General features: G+C 44.9%; 1 protein-coding gene across 1 annotated transcript in view; it reads right to left on the bottom strand.

Moving 5' to 3' along the window:
• TFCP2 (transcription factor CP2) overlaps positions 1–17974 on the bottom strand; it is a 46386-nt gene that overhangs the window by 22778 nt on the left and 5634 nt on the right. The window contains exons 2-4 of the mRNA XM_082205914.1: positions 3623–3774; positions 2693–2769; positions 2173–2278 (exon numbers count right to left, since the gene is read on the bottom strand). Coding sequence (XP_082062040.1) covers positions 2173–2278; positions 2693–2769; positions 3623–3774 — 335 coding nt within the window. The remainder of the gene's footprint in view (positions 1–2172; positions 2279–2692; positions 2770–3622; positions 3775–17974) is intronic.

The raw sequence follows: 17974 nt of genomic DNA, 5'->3' as shown, positions 1-17974 counted from the left end.
ACATACCAAGAAAAGCAGAATTCTGAAACCTGTAAATTACGCAAATTTTTGTTATTCACTTTGTTTAGTTGCGAGGAGATTCAGGCTATTAAAACCTCCTGTATTGAGCACTGGAAGCGCCACCTAATATCTGCCTGCTTTTGAGATCCACATACAGTGGTGCCTCGCAAGACGAAATTAATTCGTTCCGCAAGTTTTTCCTTCTTGCGAGTTTTTCGTCTTGCGAAGCACCGTTTCCCATAGGAATGCATTGAAAATCAATCAATGCGTTCCTATGGAGACCATCCGGGGACAGAGGGGAAGCGCCGCTCTGGGGTGGCGGGGAGAAGATTGCTTCTCCCCGTTGCCTGCCCCGCAATCTCCGGGGACAGAGGGGAAGGCACGCGCGGACCTGTTTTAAAGCAAGGGAAGGGGCAGCGGGGAGAATCGCTTCTCCCCGTTGCCGCCCCTTGGTTCAAAAGGGGTCCGGGGAGAGTGGGGAATGCGCGCCCTTGCGAAGCGGCTAAGAAAACGAAAAACTCCTTCGTCTAGCGAGTTTTTCGTCTTCCGAGCCGTTCGCCTTGCGGGTTACCACTGTACTTTCAAACCTATGTTTCCAGCTATAAAGAACAACAATTTCTTTCTGTCAAAAGAGAGAGCTAGCTCAGGCTCTGCATACCCAATTCCACACTTGCAGGGATTACAAAAAACCTCATAATCTGCATGAATCGACAAGAAAAAGAAGTTGCTTCGAATACTTATATAGAGGGAGCTTCTCTTGGGTGGCTCAGAAAAAAAGTTACCTGAATAATAATAAAATCATACATCGTGTGCCCATATGGGAAAAAAAAACATAGAAAAACATAGTAAAAAGACAGCAAACTTCAACACAATAGCAGTCATACTTGGAATTTACAGAGGCGGGTGGCGCTGTGGTCTAAACCACTGAGCCTAGGGCTTGCCGATCAAAAGGTCGACAGTTTGAATCCCCGTGAGGGGGTGAGCTCCCGTTGCTCGGTCCCAGCTCCTGCCAACCTAGCAGTTCAAAAGCACGTCAAAGTGCAAGTAGATAAATAGATACCACTCTGGCGGGAAGGTAAACGGCGTTTCCGTGTGCTGCTCTGGTTCACCAGAAGCTGCTTAGTCATGCTGACCACATGACCCGGAAAAACTGTCTGTGGACAAATGTTGGCTCTCTCGGCCTGTAAAGTGAGATGAGCACCGCAACCCCAGAGTCGTTCGTGACTGGACTTAACTGTCAGGGGTCCTTTACTTTTACCTTTAAAGGGCCAAAAGTTTCACGTCAGAGTCAACTATAATAATCTACTGAATTTAAGGCAGTAAGTGAATGTACAGTGGTACCTCTGGCTACATACTTACAGTATTTTTCGCTTTATAACACGCACTCGACCATAACATGCACGTAGTTTTTAGAGGAGGAAAATCCGTAGGCATGCCACCCGTAGGCATTCCCTCCATAACACGCACAGACATTTCCCCTTACTTTTTAGGAGGAAAAAAGTGAGTGTTATGGTGCAAAAAATACGGTAATTTGTTCCGGAGGTCCGTTCTTAACCTGAAACTGTTCTTAACCTGAAGCACCACTTTAGCTAATGGGGCCTCCTGCTACTGCCGCACTGCCAGAGCATGATTTCTGTTCTCATCCTGAAGCAAAGTTCTTAACCAGAGGTACTATTTCTGGGTTAGCGGAGTCTAGAACCTGAAGCGTATGTAACCTGAAGCGTATGTAACCCGAGCTACCACTGTACCAACAGTAAGAGGCTCACTCTCTCCTGGCAAAAACATAAGTGTAGGACATAGGTGTAGGAAGCCAGAAGGGACCAGAAAACTGCCTGCCCAAATGTGGGGACTTTTAACTACATAATCCTAGTCATGTATCGCAAGCAGAGTGCAGGTGTAGTGCAGGAAAGTGCTTACAGAGCAATAGGCGCAAGGTGGTATAAGCAAGTGAACTGAGCTACGTTCACATTGGAAGGCAACATTTAAAAAAAAATTGGAGCCACCTAAGTCAAACTATGGCAAACGATTACGCTCTGAGCAGAGACTGAAACCACTCTCAAAATCAATAAAGAGCTCTATACCTCTAGTGGTGGCAGTTTCCAATGCCCTCTAAGGTCCATGCTACAAAAAGCTACAAAGCCAAATTAGTCCATGTTTGCAGAAGTCACTCACCAATATCCAGTATCCTATCACCTGGCCTGTTCCATCGCCAGCCTTCTAGCTGCTGGTGCTCTGTATACTGAAGTCGCCGATCATGGAACACCACTCTGAATATACTCTAGGTTAATAAGGAGATTTTCTCATTGAGTAAACAGCATATGCTGGAACTGGGAACATTTAGATGAGCTTAGGCAAATTGGTGCGGCCAGTTGGAAGATTTTAGCTTTCCTAAAGTGTAACCTTGCACCATCTCTCCACCATGAAACTGATGGATGGTGCGAATGGAGCACACACAGGTTGGCATTTACATGTGTAGGCAGTTTACATTCAAGGTTCATTTCACAGCTAGAGGGGCATGAACCCAACACTACTGGGGCCTGCTTGGATAGACAGTGGCTCTACCCAACTGCTGACACCAGAGATTGACTGAATTACGTTCATAGGTGTCACTAGTTACCTGACAAGCATGTTTAACCTTGTCACCAACCCAGAGCTTTTAGAAGAGGATAGATTATTTATTATGGGCACTCACCTTTACAAGCTTTCCATTTAACTCAGGCAATTCCCCCATTTTCCTGTTGTCCAGCATTCTGATTTCATAGGACTGACCTGAAGAAGAAAAGATCTCTGAAGTTGCTACAAAAAAAATGCCACTTTTCTTGAGGTCATAGTGTAACAAGTTTGACTGAAAAGAAAGCATCATGGTAACTTACACACACCCCTATCCAGTGTGAGGGAAGGCATTTGGGGTGAAAGGATGTGTGCTTGTCAAAGTCCACTTTCATGTAGCCCCAGACTCCATGTATCCCCCTCCATCCCTTCACCATAAACCTTTCTGCCGTGGTGCAACAAGCACAGGAAAGTTCTCATAGGGAAACCCTGTTGACCGAGCTTCTGTTAGGAACACTATTTACTTTAATCTGGTCCTAATTTATTTTTTTAAAGAACTTAATCTCTGCTGAGAGAAACAAGGACTTGTTAGGGAGGTAAGCATTTCATCTTCCACAACATTTCAGCTATTTTCATTCAGGGTCTTCATTTGTGCTAACACAGCCCCAAAATTCAAATGTTCTAAACTGACAAAACCTACATAGTTTATTCCCATGATATGAATCCTGGTGGTTTACCGAAGCGTGGCATACAAGTATTTTAATTAGATAAATAATTTGGACTTCTGTCTGCATCTTTTCTACCTTTGGTTTCAGACTTTCAATCACTAGGCAAAAACTAGAACACTAATTTCCAACCAAGAGTTCAGAAGAAAGCTATCCACGGCCCCCAAAGAGAGCACAGCAGATAGGTTAAAAGACAAGAAAGTCTAAAATAATTTGTGCTGCAGCCTTGAGTGTGCACTCTGGAAAGTGAGCTAAAAGAGGCATGCAGCAAGGAAGCAATATAAATGCCACAACTGGGAAAGCACCTACTCCCCACCTAATGTTCTGGCAACAGAAATGTGGCTTACCTTGATTGAGATAGGTGAGAGTTTCATCATGGAGTTTCACAGCAGGGGAAGTGGCAGCACATAAGACATACTGAAAAGGTAGGATTTTGTTCTCATTGTCAGGAGGCAAGCTGGATTCTTCTTGCTTAAAGATGGGCAGGGCAAGGACATCACTGCAAGAAAATGGTTTTTGTTAAGAGTTGTTATGATATTTGGCGACTGAACAAATCCATAGAGCATATCAGGACATTAAAACCAAAAATTATTTCCAGGATCTTAACTGAGAAAGACAAAATATGAGAAAGAGTGTGTGTGTACCTACGCTTCATGTATAATCCTCAGTCTAGCCAGCGATCCTTATAAGAGGTATTTGATCAGGCTGTATGGCAGACATTACTAATGCATCATCTATAACCATTGGCCATGCTGATTGTGGCTGGTGGGTGTTCCCGAGTCCAACAGGGTACCAGTTTGGAGAAGTCTGGCATTTAGGTTTATATGAAGAATTGTTCTACTTCCATCCACAGCTCTTGCAGGAACAACAATTTGGATTTAAAGGAAGTGTAAACAATTATAACCACTGAGCAATATCTCTCTATGTCTAAAGAGGCAAACTAGCTGTGTCCTAACAGCAGGTCAGCCAGTCTGTTGCTTTTGACCCCAGAGAGTGAATGCCACCTGCCTCTAAAGTTTAGATAAGGACTTTCACAAATCGAAAGAGAACTATGCTCCTGTCCTCAAACAGCTACTGATCTGAAGCATTACTACATCATTGGTTATAGCTAAGACTGGGTAGCCCTTTTCTGGGGGATGGGGGTGGGAATCTGCACAGGATCACATGCCTCACAGAAATGCCACTCTAGGAGAGGAGTCTGAGTCATCACAATATCCCTTACATAAGCTGTAAGCCTCTCCCTACCCAATGAAGGCTAACTTTACTACCAGCTTCAACTCACTGAAGTATAAGACCTAAAAATGTAGACCGGGAGAAGATAACTAGGGGAAAACCCACTCTCCCTCTCCAGGATTTGCCTTTTAAAAACAATGGGTCTGCTGAGATTCCACTTCAGATTCACAATTAGTTCGGCACCAAAATCCTCAGAGAAGTCTTATCAGCCAGAGGTCCACAGCTAATCCATTTAAATTCTGCAGCGGCCACATCCAACATCAAACAACCATGATCTTATTCTGGATATGTTCTCCTCAGTTACGTGTGTTTGGGGAACTACCCTTTGAAGCCCCTCAAAAAGCGACACAGAAATTTAGAATGCCTCGTGATATCAAATGAAGAGAGCTGACTGAAGTGTCTGTATGGCTTATTCCCAGACTGCAACTGGCCTTTTCTGGAAGCTCTGTGATACTGATCCCCTTCAAATCAAGATTCAGCAATGATGAGTTTAATAAAAGAAAAAGGGAGCCAGCAGCAAGACTGAGTGGTCAGTTGTATTCCAAGCTAAATGTTTACAGCAAGGGTCTACCTTTGAATAAGTTTGGATAAAGTCTTGTAAAAATAAGGGCCTGTGAAGCCAGGATGCCTGAAGAATTCAGCAGTTGTGAATTCCAATACAAGCAGACCCAATCCACACTTCCTAGACCAGGGGTCGGCAAGGCTTACCAGGGATGGGCTGGATCACTCCTGTGGAGTTCCTCCGTGGGCCGGACTGGCACAGCGCAATGCCGGAAATCATGTCTGCACATGTCCACGGCGCTGGAATTCGCTTCTGCGCATGCCCAGTTGCTGAAAATCATGCCTGCACAGAAGCGATTTCCGGCGCTGCAGACATGCACAGACATGATTTCCGGTGTCTGGGCATGTGCAGAAGCGATTTCCGGAGCCATGGAAGAGAGTCCCTGTGCCAGTTTAGCGCAGTGCGCGAGGACTTGCTGAGCAGGCTGCTCAGTGGCAGTTCATGGGCCAGTTAAATGACCCTTATGGGCCGCTTCCGGCCCATGCGCCTTAGGTTGCCGACCTCTGCCCTAGACTAATGCGTGATTGAGGACATAGTTATCACTTGGATTTTGCATGTCTCTGAATCTTTCAGTGCTATATATGTGTGTGTATTTCTAAATGCTTGTAGAAATGTGTATTTTGAAACAAAACATTAAAAAATATGTACTCAAAAATATGTATTTTTTGAAGCAATAATAGATTAATATCTTTACAAATTTTAAGTGGTCTACACTATGCACAATATAAAAACGTTATCCGTTTCAACAAAAATACACCCTCAAAAGCAGTAAAACAATACAAAACATAAAAAAGTAAATCAGAAATCCAGGTGATTCATGCACAAAAATCAGGATCTAATCTTATGGGCCAAGGAAAGCATGGACAAAAATATAAGCTTTTAAAAGGTTTCTGAGGCAACTGAGCGTTACCGTTTCATTTACTGCAGAGGAAAAGGCATTTGACAGAACAGGTGCAACAGCAGAAAAGCATTTTGGGAGTCATTGTCCTACGATACTATGTAGGGTGCAGTGCCACAAGTAGAATTTCCCCAAATGATCCACATGATCTTACATGCCTATACAGGGGCATATACTGTACAGTCTTTCAGGTAACCTGGTTCCAAATTGTTCAGGGCTAACAACAAAACCTTGAACTTGGTCTGGTAGCCGTTTAGCAGTCAATGCAGTTCCCCCAGCAGAGGGGGCACGCCCAGGTGCAGATTTATAAAGCTGAAAGTGACCAGGACTGGAAGCAGAATGATTTGTCTATTCCTACTATGAAGTTTAGGGACACGGGTAGCGCACGGGTCTAAACCACAGAGCCTAGGACTTGCCAATCAGAAGGTTGGCGGTTCGAATCCCCGCGTCAGGGTGAGCTCCCGTTGCTCGGTCCCTGCTCCTGCCAATCTAGCAGTTCGAAAGCATGTCAAAGTGCAAGTAGATAAATAGGTACCGCTCCAGTGGGAAGGTAAACAGCGTTTCCGTGTGCTGCTCTGGTTCCTCAGAAGCGGCTTTGTCATGCTGGCCACATGACCCAAAAGCTGTACGCCGGCTCCCTCGACCAATAAAGTGTGATGAGTGCCGCAACCCCAGAGTTGGTCACGACTGGACCTAATGGTCAGGGGTCCCTTTACCTTTACTATGAAGTTTAGGCTTTGAACTAGATTTAGATAGAATATTAACTCCACAAGGGAGTCTCTGGGTACATACATGATAAAACCAATTTAAGGGTACAGTGGAACCTTGGGTTGCGGACGTAATCTGTGACGGAGGCATGTCTGCAACCCGCAGTGTTCGCATCCTGAATCGCCACGTCTGCACAGGAGCTAGTGCGATTCTGCGCATGCGCAGAAACCCGGAAGTAACCTGTTCTGGTACTTCCGGGTTTCCCGTGGTCCGTAACCTGAAGTGTCCGAAACATGAGGTATGACTGTATAGTCTTTATTTATTTGCTTCTCTGGGGAATGCATTTCCGGTGTGAGGGGATAGATATCTCCAACAGCTTCACTAAATTACCATTTCCTGGAGAGGAGCCATAACCTTGCCCACTGGATGATCTCTGGCAAGAAGCTCCTTCTATTGCATGTAAAATGGAAATAACAATTCACGGGACTGAATGCAGATACAACCATACCTGAAAGAAGAGGTCCCTAAAATACTGGTATGGCCTTCAGGTTCCTGTTACAATATTGAGAATCCTGTCCTTTACTGGGGGAAAAGTTTCTAGCTCTTGTTTATTTTTTGCATAAAGGGCTCACTAAAGTTCTTAACCCAAGGTATTACTTCTGGGTTAGCGGAGTCTGTAACCTGAAGTGTATTTAACCCGAGGTACCACTGTATAAGCTGTAACCCTCAGCTTTCTTTACATCTGACATACAACCCTTTATGCTTAAGCACTCATTCTGCTGACTAAAAACATAAAAACCATAAAAACATAAAATATCTCAGCCAGGATTTGTCTAGTAAATCACAACCATTAACAAGCACACAATCTTTCCTGTGTATCGTGAAACATGCTTGTCACAATTGCACAAGAGTGTACATCCAAGCCAATATCATCAGATATTGTTTACCACTGACACATAAAAACTGATGCCCAAACGATCTTTTATGTAAAAGCAAGGCACAGTTCAGCCTCTCGCCCTACAAAACCCATAGCAGCTTCTGTTATTTAAAGATTGGTGCTACAATGCTTATGCTGCTAGGAAGTAGGGATTTAAATCCTTCCTTCCATCAGGAAGATTAGTTAAGATTACTAGGAATTCATTAACACAGCAGATTTCTACACCATGGTAACTATGTTTTCTTACATCAATGTTCAGAACATACTTTGGAACACTCCTGCCACACGATCTATAGTGGTACAAAAAATATCTTGCCACATTTTCCAGAATTTGTCGTGTTGAGCAGCTGACCCAGAATACTAGCAAATCATCAGTTTATTCAACCAAAGGAAACTGGAAAACTGTTCCATTCAGAGGGACCAGCAACAATTCCCCCCCCCCACCGCTCTAAAAAGGGAAGCTTAAGAAAGCACTGCCCCCCTCCTTTCCATTTTGTATATGCATAGACAGATGGAAAATTGTACTCAGGAGAAGTTGCATGGGTAAGTATGCCCATGAATTACATGTACAGTAAATTGGTAAAAGATTAAGTGCAAATTGGGTTTAGCTTAGTGCAAAGACTTCTAGGGAAACAGTGATGAAGTAATATTCCCATTTCTCTCACAAGCCTGCGGCCAGCATCCAAACCCAAGTTGCACTACTCGGACTCTTCACACCACAGAGAGGTTTGGAGAGGACAGGATGGTGAGAAAAAAAGTCAAATGGGTTAGAATTCAGGGCCTGCCTCTTCCAATAGCCACGTGAGACTAAAATACACACAGGTGTGGGATACATCCCTGACTAGTGACCTTCACATTTCACTATTTTCTTGACCCAGACAACATATATTTGATGAGGTGAATGATGAAGAATGAGAACGGTTGCTTTAAGTTTATCATTAGAAAGACCTAATATCATTAGAAAGACCTAATATTTCAATTGCTTCTTGTAGGAATCAAGGGTTTTTTGTATTAAGACCCAGTGCAGGCCACTGTTTCCAGTATCTTGGTCCTGGTTTAAAAGACTTTGAGCACACCATGCCCAAGATGCACTGTCTCTAAATCTCTCACATACCCCCTTGCCATCCTACAGGGAAGAACTAGACTAGCAGACAGACACCCCGCCCCAGTTTCTAATGAATGGGTCCCTGAAACCTTTTTTCAAGTATCTCTGACATCCCACAGTTGACGATGCACTACTCATGCAGGTCTTGGTGGATTGAACCCTGGCTGCCATCTGTACCCCACCCCAAACTCCCATAAAGCAGTGAGAATGAGATCCATCAGCTCTTACAAACGTAGGAGGAATGCTATTTTGAAATGGAATATTGACTCTTAAAAGAATGAAGTGATAAATCCAACACACACATAATCTGAGAGTCTTCAAGTCATGAAGCAAGATGCTTATTATTGGATGTAGCTGGATTTATATTGGACAGCATGAACCAAAACATAGCAGGACTGTAATTTTTACCTTACAGATCTTTGTGAATAATGGAGTTAGCAGAGGAGAAGAGAAGTACATCTATATGCCACATAACAGCTACCTTTGACACACATTTTGGATTCACTGCCAAACACAAGTTGGAGGCGATGCACACCAACACCCTAAATCAGCATCACGAAAAGGCTTCTCTCAAACAAACAGTGGGGTAGAGACTACTTCAAAAGGTGATTTGCAGCTTTAAGACACACTGTTAAAGCACTTACTTTTGCAGGTCTCCCATGTTCCTCCAACATTTAAGTTTTAAGGGGAAGTGTGGGAAGACTTTCAACATCAGGTGAGAGATTTTGTAAGGTGGGCAGCCCTGCTCACCTACCAATCATATGCCATCAAAATGTCATGCAATTGACAAGTAGCTGCCTGCCCTCCCACCTGTGAAATATGGCCTGCAAGGCCAACCCCAATAGGGATCTGGTCCCCGGAGCTAAAAAGCTTCCCAATCCTTACTCTATCAGGTCCCATGTCATCAAAACCAAAGTCTATTACCCCAATTAGCTGTTCATCAGGCAACTGATCTATACATGAAGTTCAGAGATACAGTGGTACCTCGCGTTATGTACTATCCCCCTTATGAATGCTTCGGGTTATGTGCTCCGCTAACCCGGAAGCAAATGCCCCTTGTTGCGAACTTTGCCCCAGGATGCATGCGGAAGTTGCGCTCCGGCAGCGCGGCAGCAGTGGGCAGCGCCATTAGCAAAAGCGCACCTCATGTTACGAGCAGTTTCCTGTTATGAATGGACCTCCAGAACAGATTAACTATGTAACACGAGGTAGCACTGTACTTACTCCTAGGGTAAGTGTGTGTAGAATTACTGTATTTTTCCATGTAAGTGACCCCCCATATATAAGGCGACCCCTATTTTTTTAACCCCAAATTAAGAAATTAAGTTGTTCAGCTTTTTTGGGGTGTGGGGGGGTCACTTCTGCCAATCGCTCACCCGCCTGCCCATCACTGCCGATCACACACCTTGCCGCAGGCGCCAATTGTCTGCCTGCTCGCCACCAACAAAGGCCCACCCACCCACTCACTTGCCACAGCCACCAATCACCTGCCTGCCTTGCCACAGCTGCCAATCACCTGCCCAATTGCTGCAGCCACAGCCAATCGCCAGCAGGCCTTGCCGCAGACACCAATCACCCACCCAATCGCCGATGCCAATCTTCTGTTTGCTGTAGCCATTAATCGCACATCCCCGCTCTGCATTCACTAGCCATGTGTAAGACGACATCCAATTTTTGCCTAATTCTTTTTTTAGCAAAAAGCATTGTTGTATACATGGAAAAATACGGTACATTCTTAGGCTGATTTATTTATGCAAGCTTATAATGGAATAGAGGGGTGCGGGTGGTGCTGTGGGTTAAATCACAGAGCCTAGGGCTTGCCAATCAGAAGGTTGGCGGTTCGAATCCCCACGACAGGATGAGCTCCCATTGCTCGGTCCCTGCTCCTGCCAACCTAGCAGTTCGAAAGCACAAAGTGCAAGTAGGTACTGCTCCGGCAGGAAGGTAAATGGCGTTTCCGTGTGCTGCTCTGGTTCACCAGAAGTGGCTTAGTCATGCTGGCCACATGACCCGGAAGCTGTATGCCGGCTCCCTCAGCCAATAAAGCGAGATGAGCACCACAACCCCAGAGTCGTCCAGAACTGGACCTAACAGTCAGGGTTACCTTTACCTATAATGGTATATTGGGTCATGGTCCCTTTCTTTTTTAAAAAAAATCCTCTTTCCTAGTTCCTCATGTTCATTTATCATGTTCTGATTATGTACCTGCAAACGTGATGGTTTTAAAGACATTCCAATCCAAATGCCCTATGCTGCAACTTTGGTATTTCTGCTACCCACTGAAATCCTGCATACCTACTGCCACAAACAGGCTAAGAAACCAACATTCCTATGAATAGGCTCAGTTACCAAAACACAGACTAAATAAAATGGTCTTACAGTCAGGAGGCTTGAGAAAAATACTGGAAAAAATACTGACACACAAATGCTCCCGCTTCCACCAGAAGTAATGGATATGTATCACCTTACTGCAGGACAAATAGCATGTGCCATAACCAGAGCACTGAATTGCTTTCCCTTCCATGCCAATTCAAGGCCAACAGAGAACACGTGGAAGTACAGTGGTGCCTCGCAAGACGAAAAGAATCCGTTCCGCGAGTCTCTTCGTCCTGCGGTTTTTTCGTCTTGCGAAGCAAGCCCATTAGCGGCTTAGCGCTATTAGCGGCTTAGCGGATCAGCTGTTAAGCGGCTTAGCAGATCAGCTGATAAGTGGCTTAGCGGCTTAGGATCAGCTGATAAGGGGCTTAGCGGCTTGGGGAAAAGGGGGGAGGGGAAAAAACCCGCAGGAACTCGCAAGACATTTTCGTCTTGCGAAGCAAGCCCATAGGAAATTCGTTTTGCGAAGCACCTCCAAAATGGAAAACCCTTTCGTCTTGCGGGTTTTCCGTCTTGCGAGGCATTCGTCTTGCTGGGCACCACTGTAGTCATCAAGGTGGTGTGTTGGTGTTTCTCCAGCACTCTCCATAGTTCACCCAAAAAGTGGGTCAATAAGGGCAGCAGGGAGACTACAGGTGAGGACAAGAAGCTGGTACAGAATTGTTTTCAAGGCAGAAGAAAAAGAAGAAGAGTTTGGATTTGATATCCCGCCTTTCACTCCCTTTAAGGAGTCTCAAAGCGGCTAACATTCTCCTTTCCCTTCCTCCCCCACAACAAACACTCTGTGAGGTGAGTGGGGCTGAGAGACTTCAGAGAAGTGTGACTGGCCCAAGGTCACCCAGCAGCTGCATGTGGAGGAGCGGAGACGCGAACCCGGTTCCCCAGATTACGAGACTACCACTCTTAACCACTACACCACACTGGCTCTGTGTAGGCAGGAGAGGGATGGGCTCCATTCATAAACAACTTGACTCTATCTCTGCCTACAGCACATCCAAAATATGACATGAATGTTAGCTTTAAAAACATGCTTGCACAAATGCAGACGTCAAAACAACCAAGGTACATCTAGTACAATTAGTCCATGGGCTGGTAAGGAAAGTATTCAGGAACATAAAAAAGGCAGATTTAGGTAGGTAGCAATGTTGGTTTGACACAGTCGAAATAAATAAAAAATTAAAAACTTGTCCAGTAGCACCTTAGAGACCAACTAAATTTGTGCTGGGTATAAGGTTTCGCGCACACAAAAGCTTATACCCAGAACAAACTTAGTTGGTCTCTAAGGTGCTACTGGACAATTTTTTAATAAATAAGGCAGTCACTGAAAAAAATGTTGCCTTGAGTCAACTCACAAGCAGTTCAAGACCCTTGCTTCTAGTCCATCAGTGGGTCCCACTCATCTAAGCATACCGCCCAAGGGATAAGAAAATGTCCCCATCATTTCAGCTCCAAGCCACTTCTGAGATTTTCCATAGGAATCTGAGCAGCATGGGCCAAAATACAGCCTTGAGACATCCCTGTCTAGCGCTGAGGACATGATAGGAGAAATCTGGGTTGGTGGTTCAATAAGCCCTTCAAGCCTGGGCTAGCACCAACTACCAGAATGTATTAACCCCAGGGGAAGTTATTTTAATTTATGCCCAATGATTTTGGCAGTTTACGGTGGGATATTATGTTCTGAGTTGGTGAGTAAACAACAAACATTTGGCATATCAGGCTGCCAGTTTTGCTTGCCACACCAAATTCTGCCCACAATTTGCAAGCAGAATACAGTGGTGCCTCGCAAGACGAAATTAATCCGTTCCGCGAGTCTCTTCGTCTTGCGAAGCACGGCTATTAGCGGCTTAGCGGCTATTAACGGCTTAGCGGCTTTAAGAAAAAGGAAACAAACTTGCAAGACGTTTCGTCTTGCAAAGCAAGCCCATAGGGAAATTCGTCTTGCGGAACGACTCAAAAAACGGAAAACTCTTTCGTCTTGCGCGTTTTTCGTCTTGCGAGGCATTTGTCTTGCGAGGTACCACTGTATACTGTTTAAGGTTTCTACAAGCCAATGCAATACAGAGGAACAAAAAATTATTTTTGATCCACAGTGTTTTTCTACCTCAGCAGTTATCAAAAGGGAGACCTCCCAGATGTCAGAAACAGACCAAACACTGGAGAAGGAACACTGGTTTTACATTAGATTAAAACTTTCCATTTAAGACATCAATACCCCCCCCTTTTCCTTATAGCTCATTTTTTCTGTGCCTCAGTAACATTATTTTGAGGAAGTCAGTTCCAATACACGAACAATGAATACAGAACAAACAGCAATCTTGTCTGGGGCTTACATAACTATTCAAATTCAGCATCTGTTTAAAATGCTCTGTTCCAGAAGATTAGCATGTCTATTAGCCGCAGATCATAACTGGAAGTGGGCAATGCCATGATATCAGAGGCTTGCAAATTCAGCTGGTGAATACTTAATTCCAACTGTGATTCCTAAACGAAGTCACAAAACAGCCAGTTCCAACACCATACCACAATGCTTAATTTGAAGGCAAATGTGGGATTACTTCAGTTATCCATATACAGTGCTACCTCGCAAGACGAATGCCTCGCAAGACGAAAGAGTTTTCCGTTTTTTGAGTCGTTCCGCAAGACGAATTTCCCTATGGGCTTGCTTTGCAAGACGAAACGTCTTGCGAGTTTGTTACCTTTTTCTTAAAGCCGCTAAGCCGTTAATTGCCGCTAAGCCGTTAATAGCCGCTTAGCCGCTAACAGCCGTGCTTCGCAAGACGAAAAAACCGCAAGACGAAGAGACTTGCGGAACGGATTACCGTATTTTTCGCCCTATAGGACACACTTTCCCCCCTCCAAAAATGAAGGGGAAATGTGTGTGCGTCCTATGGGGCGAATGCAGGCTTTCGCTGAAGCCTGGAGAGCGAGAGGGGTCAGTGCGCACTGACCCCTCTCGCTCTCCAGGCTTCAGGAGAGCCCCACCGCCAGCCCCACAAGCTCGGGGGATGGCGGGGAGGCACAGCGCGCCTTTCCCGCTGTCCCCCGACTTGGTTAGAAGGCTGGCGGGGGGGGGGGAGCCTGCTCCTCCCCGTCGCCAGCCCCGCAAACTCGGGGGACAGCGGGAGGTGCAGCGCGCCTTTCCCCCTGTCCCCCAACTTGGTTAGAAGGCTGGCGAGGGGGAGAAGCCTGCTCCTCCCCGTCGCCAGCCCCGCAAACTCGGGGGACAGCGGGAGGCGCAGCGGAGGGCTTCCCCCTCCTCCAGCCCCGCAAGCTCCCAGAGCCATGCCAAAGCTGCACGCAGCTTCGCTCTGGGTCCTGTTCTGGGGGCTGGGAGAGGGGGGAAAAATAATTCCCCCCCCCGGTGCGTCCTATAGGGCGAAAAATACGGTAATTTCATCTTGCGAGGCACCACTGTAGAAACAATATACACGGCTACCTTCAAATTCTATCAGCTTTGGAGTGTACCTAAACAGTTGCTATTTTGCCTTTATTAGGGTGCTGCAGGAGTCACAAAGCAACTGGAAATCTCAACTTGTGTTGCTGGGTGGTGCTCCTGAGTCACAAAAAAAGGACTGGCGACCTGTTATTTTCGATCCAGATCCGTTACACCAGAAGTGGTTTAGTCATGCTGGCCACATGACCCAGAAAAGCTCTCTGTTGTCAAACATTGGCTCCCTCGGCCTGAAAGCGGAGATGAGTGCAGACCTGATTCCTGTTAGAAGCACCATCAAGGCAGTCATGAACCCAATCAACATGACTCAGAAGCCTGATCTAGCACTGTGACTGTTCAGCAGTCTCTTATGGTACACACACACACACACACACACACACACACACACACACAAACAACCTCAGTCACTAGATTGGTTGTCTATAGTAAATATGGCTCCAGGGAAGCACGTGAGGATGTTCCTTTACGTTGAAAAAGAACTAGCTGGGTGTTTATCTCTCCTCCTAGGTGTGCTACTAGCTTTCATATGTTCATGTGTAAACCTAACTTCAAATTACGAAAATGACCTTGGTACTAGATTAAGAATACCAGTAAATCCACACAGAGATGACAACTCAACAAAGAGACTCTTAACAACCAAGTTAGTAGGAATAGGCTTTTTAAAAACAGAACTGTGATAAGAGCACCTAAGCTAGGAAATAAAGCAGTTTTAAGTTATCAGTACTACTGTGGTTCAGTTCTATACAATTCCCATAAGGTCAGCTTCCCATGTCACCCATGTGTAATAAAAAGGTTAACCATTTGTAGGGAAGATGATAAAGGAAACCAAGTTAAGCAGCTCAAAACAACCCCCACCCCCACCCAGAATTAGCACCCTCAGTGGAAATTACTTATTAAAGAAGGCCCTTTGACCCTAACACAGTTAACTCTAGCCTCATTTAGGCCAGAGCATTGAACTACCCATTTCTTCACACTGGAATTCTGCCTGTCACCATATCCGGTTTGTGACCAGAAGAAGTTAGAAGACCTTCAGTACTCCCATACTTTTCCGAATCTTTTACAGAGATTCTGCACAGAGGGGTTTGCTCAGGTTCAGATATCAAATGCAAGAATCAAGATTCTCAGCTTTGATTTTTTAAAGAAAGCACCATGTTTGAACCTCTCATAATTCCTCGTTTTTCAAACACCAGCACAAGGCAGATACAAGAAGCTTGTTTTTCAGAGGAAGGAGCTTCTACGCTTTTTATAATAGCCTGCCTGTTCTTCACAGTATCCAGTCACCTCTCTGTTCTGCTTGCTATCACCACAAACTTATCTGATCTTCCACCATCATACAACTGCCTGTCCCCAATACACAAAATTTAAAGCCAGCATAAGAAGGGGACAAGAGGCGAAACAGGACCGCCCACACATCTGTCCCCTAGTAAAAGAGAAGGGAAACATTTTCTACCTGAGGGTCACAAATTCTTTGTGAGTTGTGGGAGGGGGGGGGAGAGGATGAATACCAATGGTGGGAGATAGGTAGTGTTCTGAATGTGACTCACCTTGATACAATAGGCTACATTTCAGCAAATGAAAAGTCAGACATTTCACCCCTCTACCTAGGCAAGCAAAATGCATTATCGCAGTTCAATGAGGCATTCCAGTTAGGAAAAATCACTTGAAAGAAGGTGCAGAGCAGGACTAGTGAGTAGTGTGGCCTGGGGAAAAGTCCCACAGATTGAACTAGAAGGTCTGAAGAAACACATTCTGGCCCCGAGCCCGGAGTCTGGCAACCCCTGCCCTAGAGATAAATATATATAGGACAGACTCACAACATGCCATATCCACAGGGCAATGAGCCCCAGAGCAAAACGCTCAATTACACAGAACAATCAATTCAAACTACATTAGGAGTGCATGGAGCAATGTTAAGACATAGAGCTCTAGCTCTGTGGAATCAATTAACAGCTGAAATCAGAAAGGTGCCTGGCGCAATCCTGTTTAGGTGCCTACCTGAAGACATTTTTGTTTAGGAAGGCTTTCACTGAGTGTAACCCAGTCATCTACAGAATATCAATTTTGTATCTGATGTTGTTTGTATGTATCATTTTGTCGTTTATAAAGCTTGCGTTTTAGTCTGTTTTTAACGTGTACACAGGCCGCCTCAATGCCTTCATGCTGTGAAATGGTTTAGGCATTTGTTTAATCAATAAAGCTCCAACCTGATGCTCTTAATTTGAAGTTCTGTCCATGCTGCAAGACATTTGCCTTAGAATGACCTCTGGTGTACTCGTCATATCCCCTTCTACACCCCTGATTTCTCAATTTATCTTGTTATGATTGCTTGCATGGGAGCCACTGTAGCAGAGCTGAAGAGGGGAGCGGGGAGGAAGAGAAGGGAATGGCTGCTACAGCTGGGAAACCCACAAAAAGGGCATGAAGCAACTGGATGGCGTCTGAGGAAAATGGAATGCTGGATTACATGGACTTTATACCCCCACTTAGGCAGATATATTTTATTCTAATAATGATTTGGTCTTCCAGCGCTCATTGAGCTGAAGCCAAAACAGCACAACTGATGCACAAGAGAAAGGCAAGGAGATGCAGGATAACCCTGAGGTTTGCAGACACCCCTCAAAATGGGGTGGAAAAATCCAAAATGGTGCAACAACTCAGTGCTGAGTGAGAGGGGGAGGGAAATGACAAGGGGGGGTGGGGGTGGAATTAAGTGGGTAGAACACTCAGCAGAATCATTTCAAACTGCAACATTTCACTGCAGTACCCAAAGTCTAAGGAAAGGAAGAAAATTAAAACTTCCAAGAGTAGAGAGCAGCAGTAGTTAAGCACAAGAACACTAGCCAGCCAGATTAACAAATGCCTGCAGAAAAAGATGAGTAAAGAGACAACGAAAGATCACTGAAGAGGGTGCCAGACAAATCTCCCAGGCAGTGTTTCATAACCAGGGTGTGTTGAAAGATAAATGTATCTAGAAGGGCTTTTATGTTCTTACACAAGGAGATTGGCATTAAATGGGGCACAATGTAATCCCAGAACATGCAGTAAAATGCAGATAAAGGGGAGAGAGTGTAGATAACCACCATGAAGATGCTAGTATTTATATGTTCAATGTCACCTATTGCCCCTTTTAAGACTCAAAACCACCTAGATTAACAGCTTGTACATTAGAGAAATGTATTGCTTTCTTCCAGCAAAACAAAGCCTTGCAAACACAGGTTTACCTGCCCCAAATGCAAACCTGTCAGGCATTTGTGCCCTTAAGAAAACCCAACACATGATTCATCCTACAGACAACAACAAAATTCACTTTGTGTCAAGCTCCTCAGCCTTCATCACAGCACGCAGAATGAATCGCTGTTAAAAAGCAGCTTGCACAAGTGTTGTGCAAAACTGGGAACAACCCTCAGAATATAGAACATTTTACTTAAG

This window comes from Podarcis vaucheri (assembly GCF_965113315.1).
Source record: "Podarcis vaucheri genome assembly, chromosome: 2".
NCBI classification, from domain to species: domain Eukaryota; kingdom Metazoa; phylum Chordata; class Lepidosauria; order Squamata; family Lacertidae; genus Podarcis; species Podarcis vaucheri.
Note: the sequence above shows the minus strand (reverse complement) of the source record. Positions and strands in the feature narration are given on the sequence as shown.